Below are 12,797 nucleotides of genomic sequence, written 5' to 3'. Positions count from 1 at the left end.
CGCCCAAGCATAGTTCAGAAAGGATCAGAAGGCAACTGGAGTCTGGAAACACACTCTTGCTGGAGAGTCTTCCACAGCCAAAAGGGGACACCTATACCCTGTTCCAATGGAAAGCCCAGGCTGTAGGAGGGACCCTGAAGACAGGGGCATCGGAAACCATTCAGTATAGAGCAGCAGAAGTGATTAAGCACAAAATGCTTAAAGAAACTATCCCAGATACCACCTCTTCTGGAACTGAATGTCACCTTGTCACAGGAATAAGGAAAATAGGGAATGGGAAGCAGGGAGGCTGGATATTTATGTAAGTATCTGAATAAGTATTTTTCTTTTCCAGACCCTAGTTAGCAGTAGGAGGTTTGTTTTTGTTTGCAATAAATTAATTCAGTTACAATTCCCCGACTCCAGACTGTTTTGCCCACAACAGTGTCCCAAGCAAATAAAGATGCCTTCTTGCATCACAGAACTAGGTACCTCATGATTTTGAGTATAGAATTGTAGGCAGTGTTCCTTTCTGCTTGTTTCTCTCTTGTGAGGCTTCTCAGCTGTAATTTTGCAGTCTTGTTTATAGGATTTGGTTTTTCTCTATGCATTGGACATGGTCTTTAGTGGGGATCCCTCTTGGGGATCTCTTTTTCCATAGGTGGCAAAGCACTTGAAAGTTAGGCATTTACCACCTTGGTGTTTCTTCGAATTAAGATGAAATTTCCCTCTGAATCTTTGAATGCCTAAAACTACTGTACAAAACACTTTGGGTATTATACGTGCTCTAATATTGAAAATATTACTTGAAGCTTTTTGGAAAATAAAATGAAAGTAATTTGAAAGCTTTAACCCTTGATGTAATTTACAGAATTTAAATTTTGTAATGAGTGAGCACCTTGTGACAGGTGCTCATGAATGATTTATCACGTGCGTCTAATCTTCTGGCTTGTTTGGGCCACATTGAGTAAAGAGGAATTGTCTAGGGCTACATCTGTGAAGGTTGCTCTGAAAGTCTCTTGAGTTGGCACTGCGTTGATCTCTGTGCCCTGGTTTCAGTCCAGGTAGGATGCTGAGTGATGGGTGCACACCCAGGGCTGGGCTGGGCTACTTAGCAGGAAAAGCCACTGCCGTGGCGGAGTGGGACATGGGGAGGTGGCTGCAGTGCAATCTGTGCCAGGCCACAGGTTGCACGTGGCTGGTTTATCATGTATCTGCTGTTTTCTTTCTGCTAAAGAAGGAATACAAAGATTTCTTTTCTTCATGTTTGTTTTTCTATGGGAAACATAGTTTTTCATTTAAAACTTTATTTAGTGGGTTGCAAAAACAATTTTGAAAGATCAGCTGGGAGACTTACGTGGGGTATAAATTAAGTCAGTAAGTGAAATAGAAACTTTAATTCCCAGCTTACAGGTATAAACATTATTGTTTCCTTTTCTTTAGACAACTGTAACAGAAGGTCTGATTTATAAGTGCAGTAACAGAGTATACTGTTCTCTTACTTCTTCTTAGGGTGCGTCAGCTTTTTGTTCTTGGTGGTTAGGAAGTGAGCTTTGAGTGAAGTGATGGCTTACTGCTGCTCTGTAAGAAGGTGTTAAAATATACTGCTTACATCATTGAAATTTATAATCCCTACTTCACTAGGAGTAGAACAGATTTTACTGCAGGCTTACTTTTCATTTATATTTGAATGACATGTATCTTGAAATAAATATCACTTGAATTACCTTTTTCTTCCATTAAAATAAGTCATTCTGTAGGCTTATTATTACCTGCCTCTACTTCTGATGAATCCAGTGAAAATACTGATATTTTTTGTTCATTTTCATTGCTGTCTTAGTGCTCGTCTGACCCATTTTGAAGTGTTTATGAGCCTACAGTAGGTGTAGTTGGTTGACTTATCCTTCGTTTTCATCCTTTTGTTTGGCGATTACTTTTGATCACACAATATTTGATCTCACAAATGTCAGTTTTCTGTATAGTAAATAAATATTGGATAGTTATATCATCGAAGACAGAAATTCGTTCTTCCATGTGCAATTGGTATTCTGCAAGCAGGCTGTTAAAACATTACCTTGAGAAGTCTGAGAGAACCACCCATTTCATGCTAACTAGAAGAGTGAAGAGGACTTATGCTGTTACTATTCTTCAGATAATGGTCTGCTACTTAAGTGCTGTAGAAATATTTTTGCCTTTTTGGATTAAGTGCTTTTAGCAGCAAGGTTTGACCCTAAACTGGGCAGCTGGAGACCTCTGCTTTGGGAAATGGGCATTTATACACCCCACAAGCAATACTCTAGAATATGTTTTTTGATATGAGAGCTCATTTAGAAAACACAGAGAAGTGAAGAGAGAGATTTCTCATTTCTAACGAAAAATTCATACAAATCTTCTCATCAAAATGGTAAATAAAATGTATTTGGAGTTAGTGCTTAATCATCTAAAAGAAAGGCGAAGAAAAGCAGCTTGAATATTTCAAATGTTATTTTATTTGAAAAAGGTAAAGAAAAAATGCAGTTAACAACATATTAGTACCAAATATCATTGACAACCATTTATAGAGATTTTTTTCACTGTATCACTCAAACTCCTTAGCAGAAGACTTCCAGACCTGTCAATGTTGATAAACCTCATGGAATAAAAAAGTAATCTTCAGCTGCTACTTTGTTTTATTGTACTGTCAGCCTCTATGCCCTGTGTCTTCACCATGTGAAGATGCCAGCCTAATGTTGTAGGCTTTCGTACTTACCTGTGCAGCTTCTCTCACACACTTTCTTGACTACTCCCTTTGCCTGCCAGGTTAAGAAAATGAAACTATATGTATTTAGTGTATGTACTTCCTACATTAAGAAAGTGACTTGATGAGGAAAGAGCTAAATGTATTACATAACGCCTTGCACATCAGTAGATTGGCTTAATGTCTGTAGAAGAAATTTCACTTCTCCTCTTGGCATTGATTGATAACCTAAATGAAATTGCTGTTTGCAGCTGAGCATACTTCATTCAATATAAACACCTCTTTACTAACTTATACTAGTTTTGGAGGGTGTTTGAAAGATTTAATATATATACACAAAGAAATGAAGGTTTTTCTTGCTCTGAGTTTTCAGTGGCTTTTTGTGTGCTCTATCATGCTTTGTAGTACTTTGCTATTGTTAAAGACTAACATAGTAATGACTGTTAATCTTATCAAACACAATTTGCAGAACTCTCCTTCTGGACATTCAGCAGTAGCCTTCAAATTCATAAACCTTAAAGCAAGACTTAACAGGATCAGACTGAAGCTTACCTTGAAATCATGTGAATTAATTATGGAGCTGTGCTATGTATGTCCTTATTTTCTGTTTTTACTCCATTGTTTTACTGTTTACTGACTTGGAACAGGAAGCAGCAGCAGATACGCATGTATTCTGAATATGTAGTGATCCTCATTTGCAAAATTAGTCATAGACAGCCAGCATATGCAAAGGATAATTTATGCATAAACATTAAGCATCCCTCGAGTTCCTTGAAGGAATTTGTCTTTGCCAAATACGTGGTGAGCTTATGCATTTAAATGAGGTTTCAGATCCATCCACTGAAACTGTTGCAGAGACGTGGTGCTTTCAGATAGATCTAGCGGTATGTGAAGATGGAAGTGACCAACTGGGATGTTAACAGCACAGACACAGAGCTATTCAGCAACAAATGGTCTAGGCACATTGAGTGTGCAGAATGGTGCACGCTTAGCATGAAAATCAATATGCCTATTCCTAACAAAAGCCTTGGTTGGTTCCACTGAGTTCTGCTCTTGCTGAATGAATATGCCCTGCTGCAGGTGTTTTGTCTTTGAAATGTTATTCACTGCACTCCCTTCTGGAGGCTTGGCTGTGAAATGAGAACTGGCCCAGGGGCAGCTCAGGGAGGGCAGCCAGTTTCTCACGATGGCTCTGGAGAGAAGATCCCAGGTTACATTGTCACTATGCACGTGCCTCTTCTTCCAGCCCCTGCCAAACCCCTGACCTGCAAGTGGTTTCCTGAGGTGGCCTTGTTGCCACTGTGTAGTACCTTCCTGTAGATCACTGTGTGCAGTCCCCTGCTTCAAAGCCCTGACCTGTTCATGGTTCCCTCATGGACATGTCCCCTCACCAGGGACTGGCCTGGAGATCGGGGACCCTCAGCTGCCTCCCTGGGTTGCTGTGCTCACTCAGCCATGAGCCCTCAGTTAGAGCCCAGTCTTCTTGACATCCTGCATGCCTGGCTTCCTTCTGGCCAGAGCAGCGAAGACAGGACACACCTGTCATTCTCCTTATGTGAAAATAACTTTGAAATTTGTGTTCCTTGGCTCGTGAAGTAAAGAGGAGCAAGGGGACAATGCTCTCATTCAGCTTATGTGTTTAAGTTTTTAGGTGTCGCAGCCTTGAAGTTTCCCCTAAAGGATCATGAAGAAATAAAGTCTTTCTTTGTCATACTCAGGATTTTTTTTTTTTACTAGACAGAAAAAAAAACCATGAGTGAATTTTGTTAGCAACACAGAGCCATTTAGGAGGCTGTTAATGTATAGATTCATATTCATAATTCTGTCATCAGAAAAGATGTCATCTTTGGCTTAAAATCTGTGTTAACCGCAAGTGACAGGAAAAGCAGAAATTAGAAATCTGAAAAATGTTTCTGTGTTACAGAGGTTGTGATACATAGGAATAATCCTTTCTTGCTTTTTTCAAGGCTGAAAACAGCTTGAAAGTATTAAAAAAATAAAAATAAAAAAAGAAACAAACAACAACAAAAAAACCTATATGAAGAGATGGACTGCTGCCAGATAGGAAGAGTGAAAATAAGAAGTCAATATGAAATAATAGACTTCTAGGACAATTTTGTATTTGTAAATAAATAGAAGGATATACTTTACTTTGCAGGAAATTAAGTCAAATAAAAATGTTTTTAGTGGGTAAAAGGTTTGTTTTAAATAATTACTGCTACTGCTGTCCATCAAAAGAGCACAGTCTAGAGGATTTTGAAGAGTGTAACTGGAAATTGTCAATGGAAAGATTCAGTGAATTCAGTGTGATAGTGTTCTGCAAGAACCAATTTTCATTCTTTTTGCTATTACGCATTTTTTATTAGTGAGCTAAGAAATACATACAAAAATCATCACGGACAATAATTGTTGCAGAAAAGCCAAATATTGGGTTGTTAGTCAAAACAGTGAGATGGAATACTTCAAACCTTTATTCATCAAGTCAGAATGCTCCTTTGTAATAGCTGTCTTGAAAGTCATCATTCTTAAAGCAATGAGTAAGTCTTAGCTAGAAAACTGGAAGGTTGCAATTTAAAAAAATATTTTGTAGCCTCAGCAGACAGGAAGCTCCAGCAGTGTTACAGCAGAGAGTTGTTTAGTGTAAGTCATAGATGTCTTGAGGGGAATAGGGCAGCAGCAGGGTGTGTACACTGATGTACTGGAACACTGCATAAAAAGTTGTGATAAATGAACTTTGAAAAAACGTCTGAAGGTTGTAGAGGATTTAGAGAAGAAACTGTAGTGGCAGGAGATTTAAGAGGCTAAGTCTGTTTACTTGTTAAAAAGAAAATGAAGTTATCTGATTACTTAGCTTCTTCACAGGAAAAAATGTAATCTTCATCTGAGAAAGCTGCAGTGGGAACGAGATTAAGAAATAAATACAGAATATGTTTTAAACAATTTTTACCAGTTCAACTAATCAAGCAGTAGAACAGATGGCTAAGGAATTGATGGATTCCACAACTCTTGATATCTCTGTAATTGAGATTAAATACCTTCCATTAGTGCATATGAGTAAAACACAATGTATTGGTCTCAGTGCAAAGGTTATAAGGCTGGTGGAAGTTAGAGACTGAATTTAAGGGAATAATATCTCCTATTTGGTGAAACTTCATCTCCTTTTCCAGTTAGGAGTCCAAGTCAGCTTTAATAAAGAAATATGTTGTAGGTGTTTATCCTAGTAGGTATATTTGAGAGACTTCATGGGAGCTAGGAAGACAGAACCATAACTTGCCAAGTAGGCATCCTGTTGATCCCTGGCTTCATCAGACAAGTGGCAGATTCATCATTGTGTGAATTAAAAAAAAAAATCAGTGACTCCCTTTATTGCAGATTATTTCTTGATACATTTCAAGGGCAACCAAAAATTTGCATTTATCCTTGTTTACTTGTAAACTTTGTTGTGAAGCTGGATGGCTAATTTCTTCTAGAGCTCTCACTGCTGACCTGGCTTGTCACTTATGCCACATCATTTTGATAACGTGATCTAGGCTACAGAAAATAAAGTTGTATTTAATGCCTCCAAAACTATAAGAGATAAAAATATCTCCATGTTGGAATATATAGGACAAAAATGTCCCTATACCATTTAATTGATCTGCATGTATGTCATCTGTATACAGTGTAAACACATATGTAATATATATGTAGTTTATATATTCAGAGAGAGTGAGAGAAAGAGAGCCCTATCAGAATAGTTCAGTTTCTCCACGATTATGTTCTGTTGTCTATGTTATTGTGGATATTGGAGTAGATGGAGAACTGTTTTCTTTTTAGTCTTTAAGTCTATAAGTTCTTTAAGTTACTTTCACTTAAGTGAAAAGAGGAGTCGAAAACCATGAAGTCTTGTACAAATGAGTGAATCGAAGTTAGTAGTTTACATAATGATACAGTAGTGTAAAGTACTATTGTCTTGGGCCAAAAAGAGTTTGATTTGTGAAATAAGCACTTAAGAAAACTTGGTGTTCCAAGCATTTGAGGATATTTTTTCGTGCTTATGGTACAAGACCAGCGTGACCTCCATTTTGCAAAGTATTGCAAAATAATTGCTACCTTGCAAAAACTGATGTAGAGCTGTGATCTTTAACAGATGCACTCATTTATTCAAGAAAGAGTTTATCAAGCTTTAGGTAAGTGATGTGTAGGTGGGAATGATGGGCAAAATCATCTGTGTAAGTAAGGGACAATTCTAAAAAGGAAGACTACTTGCATATGTGAATTTGGGAGCAACAGTTTGTTAGATGTCACTGAAAACTCATATTTAAACAATCTAGGGATGATGGCTAGTTGCTTGCCATGTAGAGGGATCCAGATGAACATGTTCAGAAAAGAACATAGCATTTAACACTTTCAGTATTTACAGGTATTAAAATGTTGAATTCAGTATGGATTGTGTTATCGGTCTTATGGTCCTAGAACTCAAAGCTCTCAAATAGAAGAGATTTGAATGGTAAGCCATAGAGAACACTGATATTCAAAGAGCCTCACGTACATGAAACACGCTCTAAAGTTATGTTGGTAATAATTCAGTGAAAGACATTCTTGAGAAGGTTTTCACTACTGTGATAGAACAGCAGTTTCTCTCTCAGCACAAGTGTACACTGCTGTTATTTTTGTCTGAAGGCTTTTAAGTGCTTCATCTGGACCTGCATTAAAAATTACATTTTTTCTCAAAGTAGTCATCTACTTTGTCAGTTAGTGTTGATTTTATTTTTGAGAGAGTAGCACAGAATGTATTATCAAATAAAAAGCCATCATAAGCAGCTTCTTGATTGACTGTGTTCTTTACACTGTTCCACTCTGCAGAAGTTTGTGTGCAACATCCAGTGATACAACTTGTAGAGTAATTGTTTTTGATCCTTCTTCTGTACTCTTTATAGCCATCAGAGATCACAAGATTAGAAGAGGTTTCTGAACGATCTTTTAGCAGAAATAAGAGATGACAGTGAATCTTGAACCATTTTGTATTTGGCTAGCTCACTAGCCCAGCTACTGTCTTCTGAAGTAGTTGAGATTCAGCTTCTTTCATAGTTGTCTTTCAGTGAAAGAAACCAAAACTAATAATCTACATGCAACATAATTTGTGACTTGATAACGCATTGTCAGATAAGAAGTTAGTTGGACTTGTGCTCACTGTGTGTGTTCGACAACAACTTTTATTTTGTACCATTGAAAAAGTGGAAGGAAAATTTTCTTTTGGAGGAGAGTTCTGATGTGATGAACAGTTTCACCAGCAGATTTGTGCAGAATGAGATAGTGGTCTGGAATGAAGAGAAGAAGATGGGAAATGTCCCAACTTTCCTCCTGTCTCCTACAAAATGACAACATTCTGTTTTCCTTTTCCTCTTAAGACTTGTTGGCTTTTAGTTGGCTTTATTCTGCTTCCTGCAAAGTCTTTTTCTATTGCTTTCTTAAAAAATTCTGTTTCTGTTCTCTTTGACTTTTTCTCTTGCCTCTCTGAGATTTCCATCAGTAGCAACCTGGACACTAAGTGTCTGCCTTGCCATCTTTCTGAAATCATAAGAATCATAGGAAAATAGTGATCTAACTTGAATTTACTAGCTCGATCACAACAGTAGCCCAGTGAAGTAAAACTGGAATTAAGATGACTTTGCTCTTTGTTGTCTGTTTAATAATGAAACTGCAAATCTTCTCTATAAGTCACCAAATGTATGGTACCTTTCTGTTTGATAAACATCAACTTGAAAGAGTAAACCTTTGTTATGGTAAAAAATACTAACTAGTTTTGGAGACATTCTTTATAAGTTAGCAAAATCTCTTCACTAAAGACTAGTGGACTATATTAAAAATGAAAATCCATTTACTTCATGGTTATGTACCTCATACACTGCCTAACTGTACTGAAGTTAATCATTCATTTCAAGAACTAAGGCTACATTAACATTTTAATGAAAAGTCAACTGTAGGTGCTCTTCCCAGTTATAGTATGTCAAATCTGAGACAGTGGTGATAGGAAACAGTATATAGTATATATAGTATGTCTTTTACTTCTTGCTTCCTGTGGTCAGACTAGAGACGTGTGTTTGCTTTGACAATTTACCTCATGACTTGTCTTACTATTTCATAGAATCATAAAATGGCCTGAGTTAAAACGATCATCCAGTTTCAACCCCCCTGCTGTAGGCAGGGTTGCCAACCACCAGACGAGGCTGCCCACATCCAGCCTGCCCTTGAATGCCTCCAGGGATGGGGCATCCACAAACAATTTGGGCAACCTGTTCCAGTGTGTCACCACCCTCTATGTGAAAATTTGTGTGATGTGACTTAGTATATGAAGATTCTTCCATGCGTATGTGAATCAAGATTACTTCTAGAACTCAGCAAAGTTAAAATTATTAACAACATAAAAAGAAAAGGGCGAGGGGGGGAAGAATTGGTTCAATACCACTTAGCAACGAAGCAAGATTCTGTCTTGATTCATTGGAATAGAAGGTTATTTTGCCAAGCAATTGCAGGGTTGGGTCCATAGGTCTTCTGTATGCTAATGTTGAGCTCACAGCTATTTAAATGCTATGGGGAATGGAGGGTCTTCATTATGTGTTACAGAGATAGACAGCCAAGTGAGCTGTAAATTTAAGAGAGGCTCTAGCACTGTTAATACTATGATCTATTCAAGGCTATTAGACCTGAACAAGGATAATTATCCTAGACGGAATGTTGAATTAATGATTACACTGCTTCTGGTTCCATTGGATAGGACTGCAAACACTGCAGAATTATATGTTGTGAACCACAGAGAATGCATCACTATGAATAATACCTGCAGAACTAGCACAGTTTGAGGTTGTCCTCTTTTCTGGCACAGCTATTTTTCTCTTTAATTCCATCATGGGCTTTTACAGGGGCCATCTCACTCCACATTTGTTCGGTTTTCTGTTTTTTGTAATTAATGAGGCTCAGCTTCTCCCCACTGCCCTACCAGAAAATAGAGAATTCCCATGGGAAGTTCAGTTTTGAGGTGGAGTATGATCAAAGCTGAAATTGTTTTTTTGCAGAGTTCTAGCTATTCTCTGGTTTAGTTCAGTTTGCAACTGAAGTAGAAAATCAATGAAAAGCTGTCATGGGTAAAGCAGGCAAAATTAAAACGTACTTAGGTAACAGAGCTTCTGAAGGAGAAGACTGTTAAGTGTAATACTAAGAAAAGATTGGGAAAAAAATGTGTTTTTTGTTTTTTTTTTTCCCTATATAGCTTATTTCCTTTTTGCTTTAGAATATTTTCAAATTCTTTAGAATGTTTTCTCAAAATTTCAGTTTGGAAAATGCCAAAATAAGGGGAGAATATGTATCAAAGTAGATAATTCTGTATTTATATAGAAAAGTCAAACATTTTCTATATCTTCTGAATCTGAGTTTACTTTCTTAGCCTAAAACTTGTTGAAAGTATGAATAGACATTAAAAGTACACCTAAGAAAAATAGATAGTACTTGTAAATATGTGTATATTATGTCACGGTCTTCAACAAACTAATTGATTCTGGAGGCTGTATCAGGCAAATGCAAGCTTCATGGAACTGTTATAGCGTCTTCGTAATAAACAATGCCTTGCACAGTATTTCTTCCATGCTGATTTTGTTCTCTTTGAAGAAATTGTGGATGTTTCATTTTAAATTTTAGGAGCGTCTTCTTCTTTCTTTACTGCCTGCTCACATTGCCATGGAAATGAAAGCCGAGATCATTCAGAGGTTACAAGGTCCCAAGGCAGGTCAGCTGGAAAATACAAACAACTTCCACAACTTGTATGTCAAACGACACACCAATGTAAGGTATTGTACTGGAATCAGATTTATTACAACGTTAAAAAGAAGGGAAAATAATGAGTAACTAAGAAAATCATTGTTTTAATGTATTTTTCAACAACTTCATGTTCTGTATCTAGCATATTTTAATTTATTAAATGCTGACAACTCCGTGTTCCAGAACAGCAAAAGTGATAATGCAGAGAAGGTTTGTTTAGAAGGTGGGTGTTTAGTAAAAGCATAAACAGGCTTTCTTAAGAACATCTTAATTATTCAGTTTAAAGTACCAAATCCCGCCATTGCTTATTCTAGTTGAAATTGTGGTTTGTAATTTATATTACTCCAAATTAATAATTTTCCTAACTAGAGCAATTTGTCAGGTTATAAATGGTGTAAATAGAAACTGCTGTATCACATGCATACTTTACATAATATCTAAAGATAAAATATTCTGCTGACAAATCTAATTACTTATTGATTATAAGTTTCTAGAAGTTAAAAAAAAAAAAGATGGTTTCTTTGCTGAAGACACAGAAAAAGCAACACACTGAGATAGCTGAAAAAATTAACTATTTATTTCAAGTATTCCTTAGTATTTAGAAATGATTTTACTTGTGGGTTGTGTTTTTTTTTTTGACTGAGAAGGTCATTGAATGACAGTCACAGAAATTACATTTTTTAAGCAAATATTGCAGGATGTTGGAGGAAGTTCCTTTTCAGTTGTATGCAAAACTATTGTTTTATTTCTGTGAACTGATCAGTTTTTCTTGGTGAGAAGAAACATTACGTATGATTTGAATACCTTAACAGTTGAGCTTTAATTTAATAGTCTGACTATTAACTGAATTAAGATTTCCATTATGTAAATTACTGATAGTAAATCTTGAGCAAAAAAGTGCTTAAATGATAAAAAGTTATTAATTCTGATAACCAACCCGTTTATTGAAATTATTTCTATTATTACATTGTGAGCTAGTGAGTCAGAAAAAGATTACTATTTTTGAATACAGCATAACACATACATATAGAATGCCTATAAATGTCCATTAATATAGACATATGTAAGAAGATAATACCTATTAAAATAAATATAGGTATGTATCTTCTACAGGTGTAATGTTTATAAAGGTAAATGCAGATATGCCTGTAAATACAGGCATATTTATTGCTCTGCGTGTAGCACTGACCGTTTTGATTACAGGCATGACGGTGCCAAGTCCCGAATGCTTACTTTCAGCTTTTGCTTTTCATTGATAAGTTCACATTTTGCGAAACTATGCTGAAGCTTCTGTTTGTTTCCATTGTAGCATCTTGTATGCTGATATTGTGGGATTCACTCGCCTGGCCAGTGACTGCTCACCGGGAGAACTGGTGCACATGCTGAATGAGCTGTTTGGCAAATTTGATCAAATTGCAAAGGTAAGTTTATACTGGACTGCTACTGTTAATTTAAATATTGAGTTTAATTCTTAATTCAATTCTTAATTTAAATCCAAGTCATCTTTAAATATTTGTTCATCTTGAGTGCTCTTCTTTCTCTGAGAAGCATTTCTTAGGCTTTTACAGGAAGATTAGTCTTGAATCACATGAATTAAAAATCTGGCCCTGGTCTTAGAGCAGTGTGTTTCTTCCTGTGAGACAGTCTGTGAAAGCTAAGAAAGCTCACTCTGATAGGGCCAGTATAAACAGATCCTGGAGCCCTAGAAAGCTTAATTGGATGATGAACAGCACTTTAAATAGCGTTTTGACCATTACGAAGATTAAAGAACTCAAGATAGAAAAATGTTTGCATCAGTTTTCTCTGGGAAAGCATTTAAGAGACTGGACGACAAGAAAGATAATATTGATCAAAGTAATTTTGATTACTGACAGTAGCCTCTTGATTACTCAAGAAAAGATTTGAATATAAACATTACATCAAACTTGATTCTGTGTTTGACTGTTGTGCTAAAACAGACAACATTTTTTAATTAATTTGAAAACTTTGATTATTAAAACAAACAAAAAAACATTGTATTGCCTTAAAGAGAGTATAAGAGATAAAAATAAGATTATGATTGCTAGTTTCAGCAGGTATTTCATGATTTGATTTTTTATTTCAAATAATGTAGTTTATATGAAGTGTGTGTGTGTATATGTATAGAGTATATGATGCTTCACCTCAGTTCCTCAATCTAATGTGTAATGTGTATTTTGCTATGGATTTTCTTTCTGGTTTAATCTGTTAAAGACCATAAAAGACAGAGGAATCGCTGCTACAGAACTCTCTGACAGTGCTTTTTTTT

The 12,797-nt window shown here is 36.3% G+C and overlaps 1 protein-coding gene across 1 annotated transcript in view; it reads left to right on the top strand.

Annotated features, from left to right (window-relative positions):
* ADCY2 (adenylate cyclase 2) overlaps window positions 1-12,797 on the top strand; it is a 193,904-nt gene that overhangs the window by 99,150 nt on the left and 81,957 nt on the right. Inside the window, exons 5-6 of the mRNA XM_031552698.1 lie at window positions 10,391-10,539; window positions 11,820-11,931. Of these exons, the coding sequence (XP_031408558.1) occupies window positions 10,391-10,539; window positions 11,820-11,931 (261 nt within the window). The remainder of the gene's footprint in view (window positions 1-10,390; window positions 10,540-11,819; window positions 11,932-12,797) is intronic.

This window comes from Meleagris gallopavo, chromosome 3 (assembly GCF_000146605.3).
Source record: "Meleagris gallopavo isolate NT-WF06-2002-E0010 breed Aviagen turkey brand Nicholas breeding stock chromosome 3, Turkey_5.1, whole genome shotgun sequence".
Classification (NCBI taxonomy): Eukaryota; Metazoa; Chordata; class Aves; order Galliformes; family Phasianidae; genus Meleagris; species Meleagris gallopavo.
Note: the sequence above shows the minus strand (reverse complement) of the source record. Positions and strands in the feature narration are given on the sequence as shown.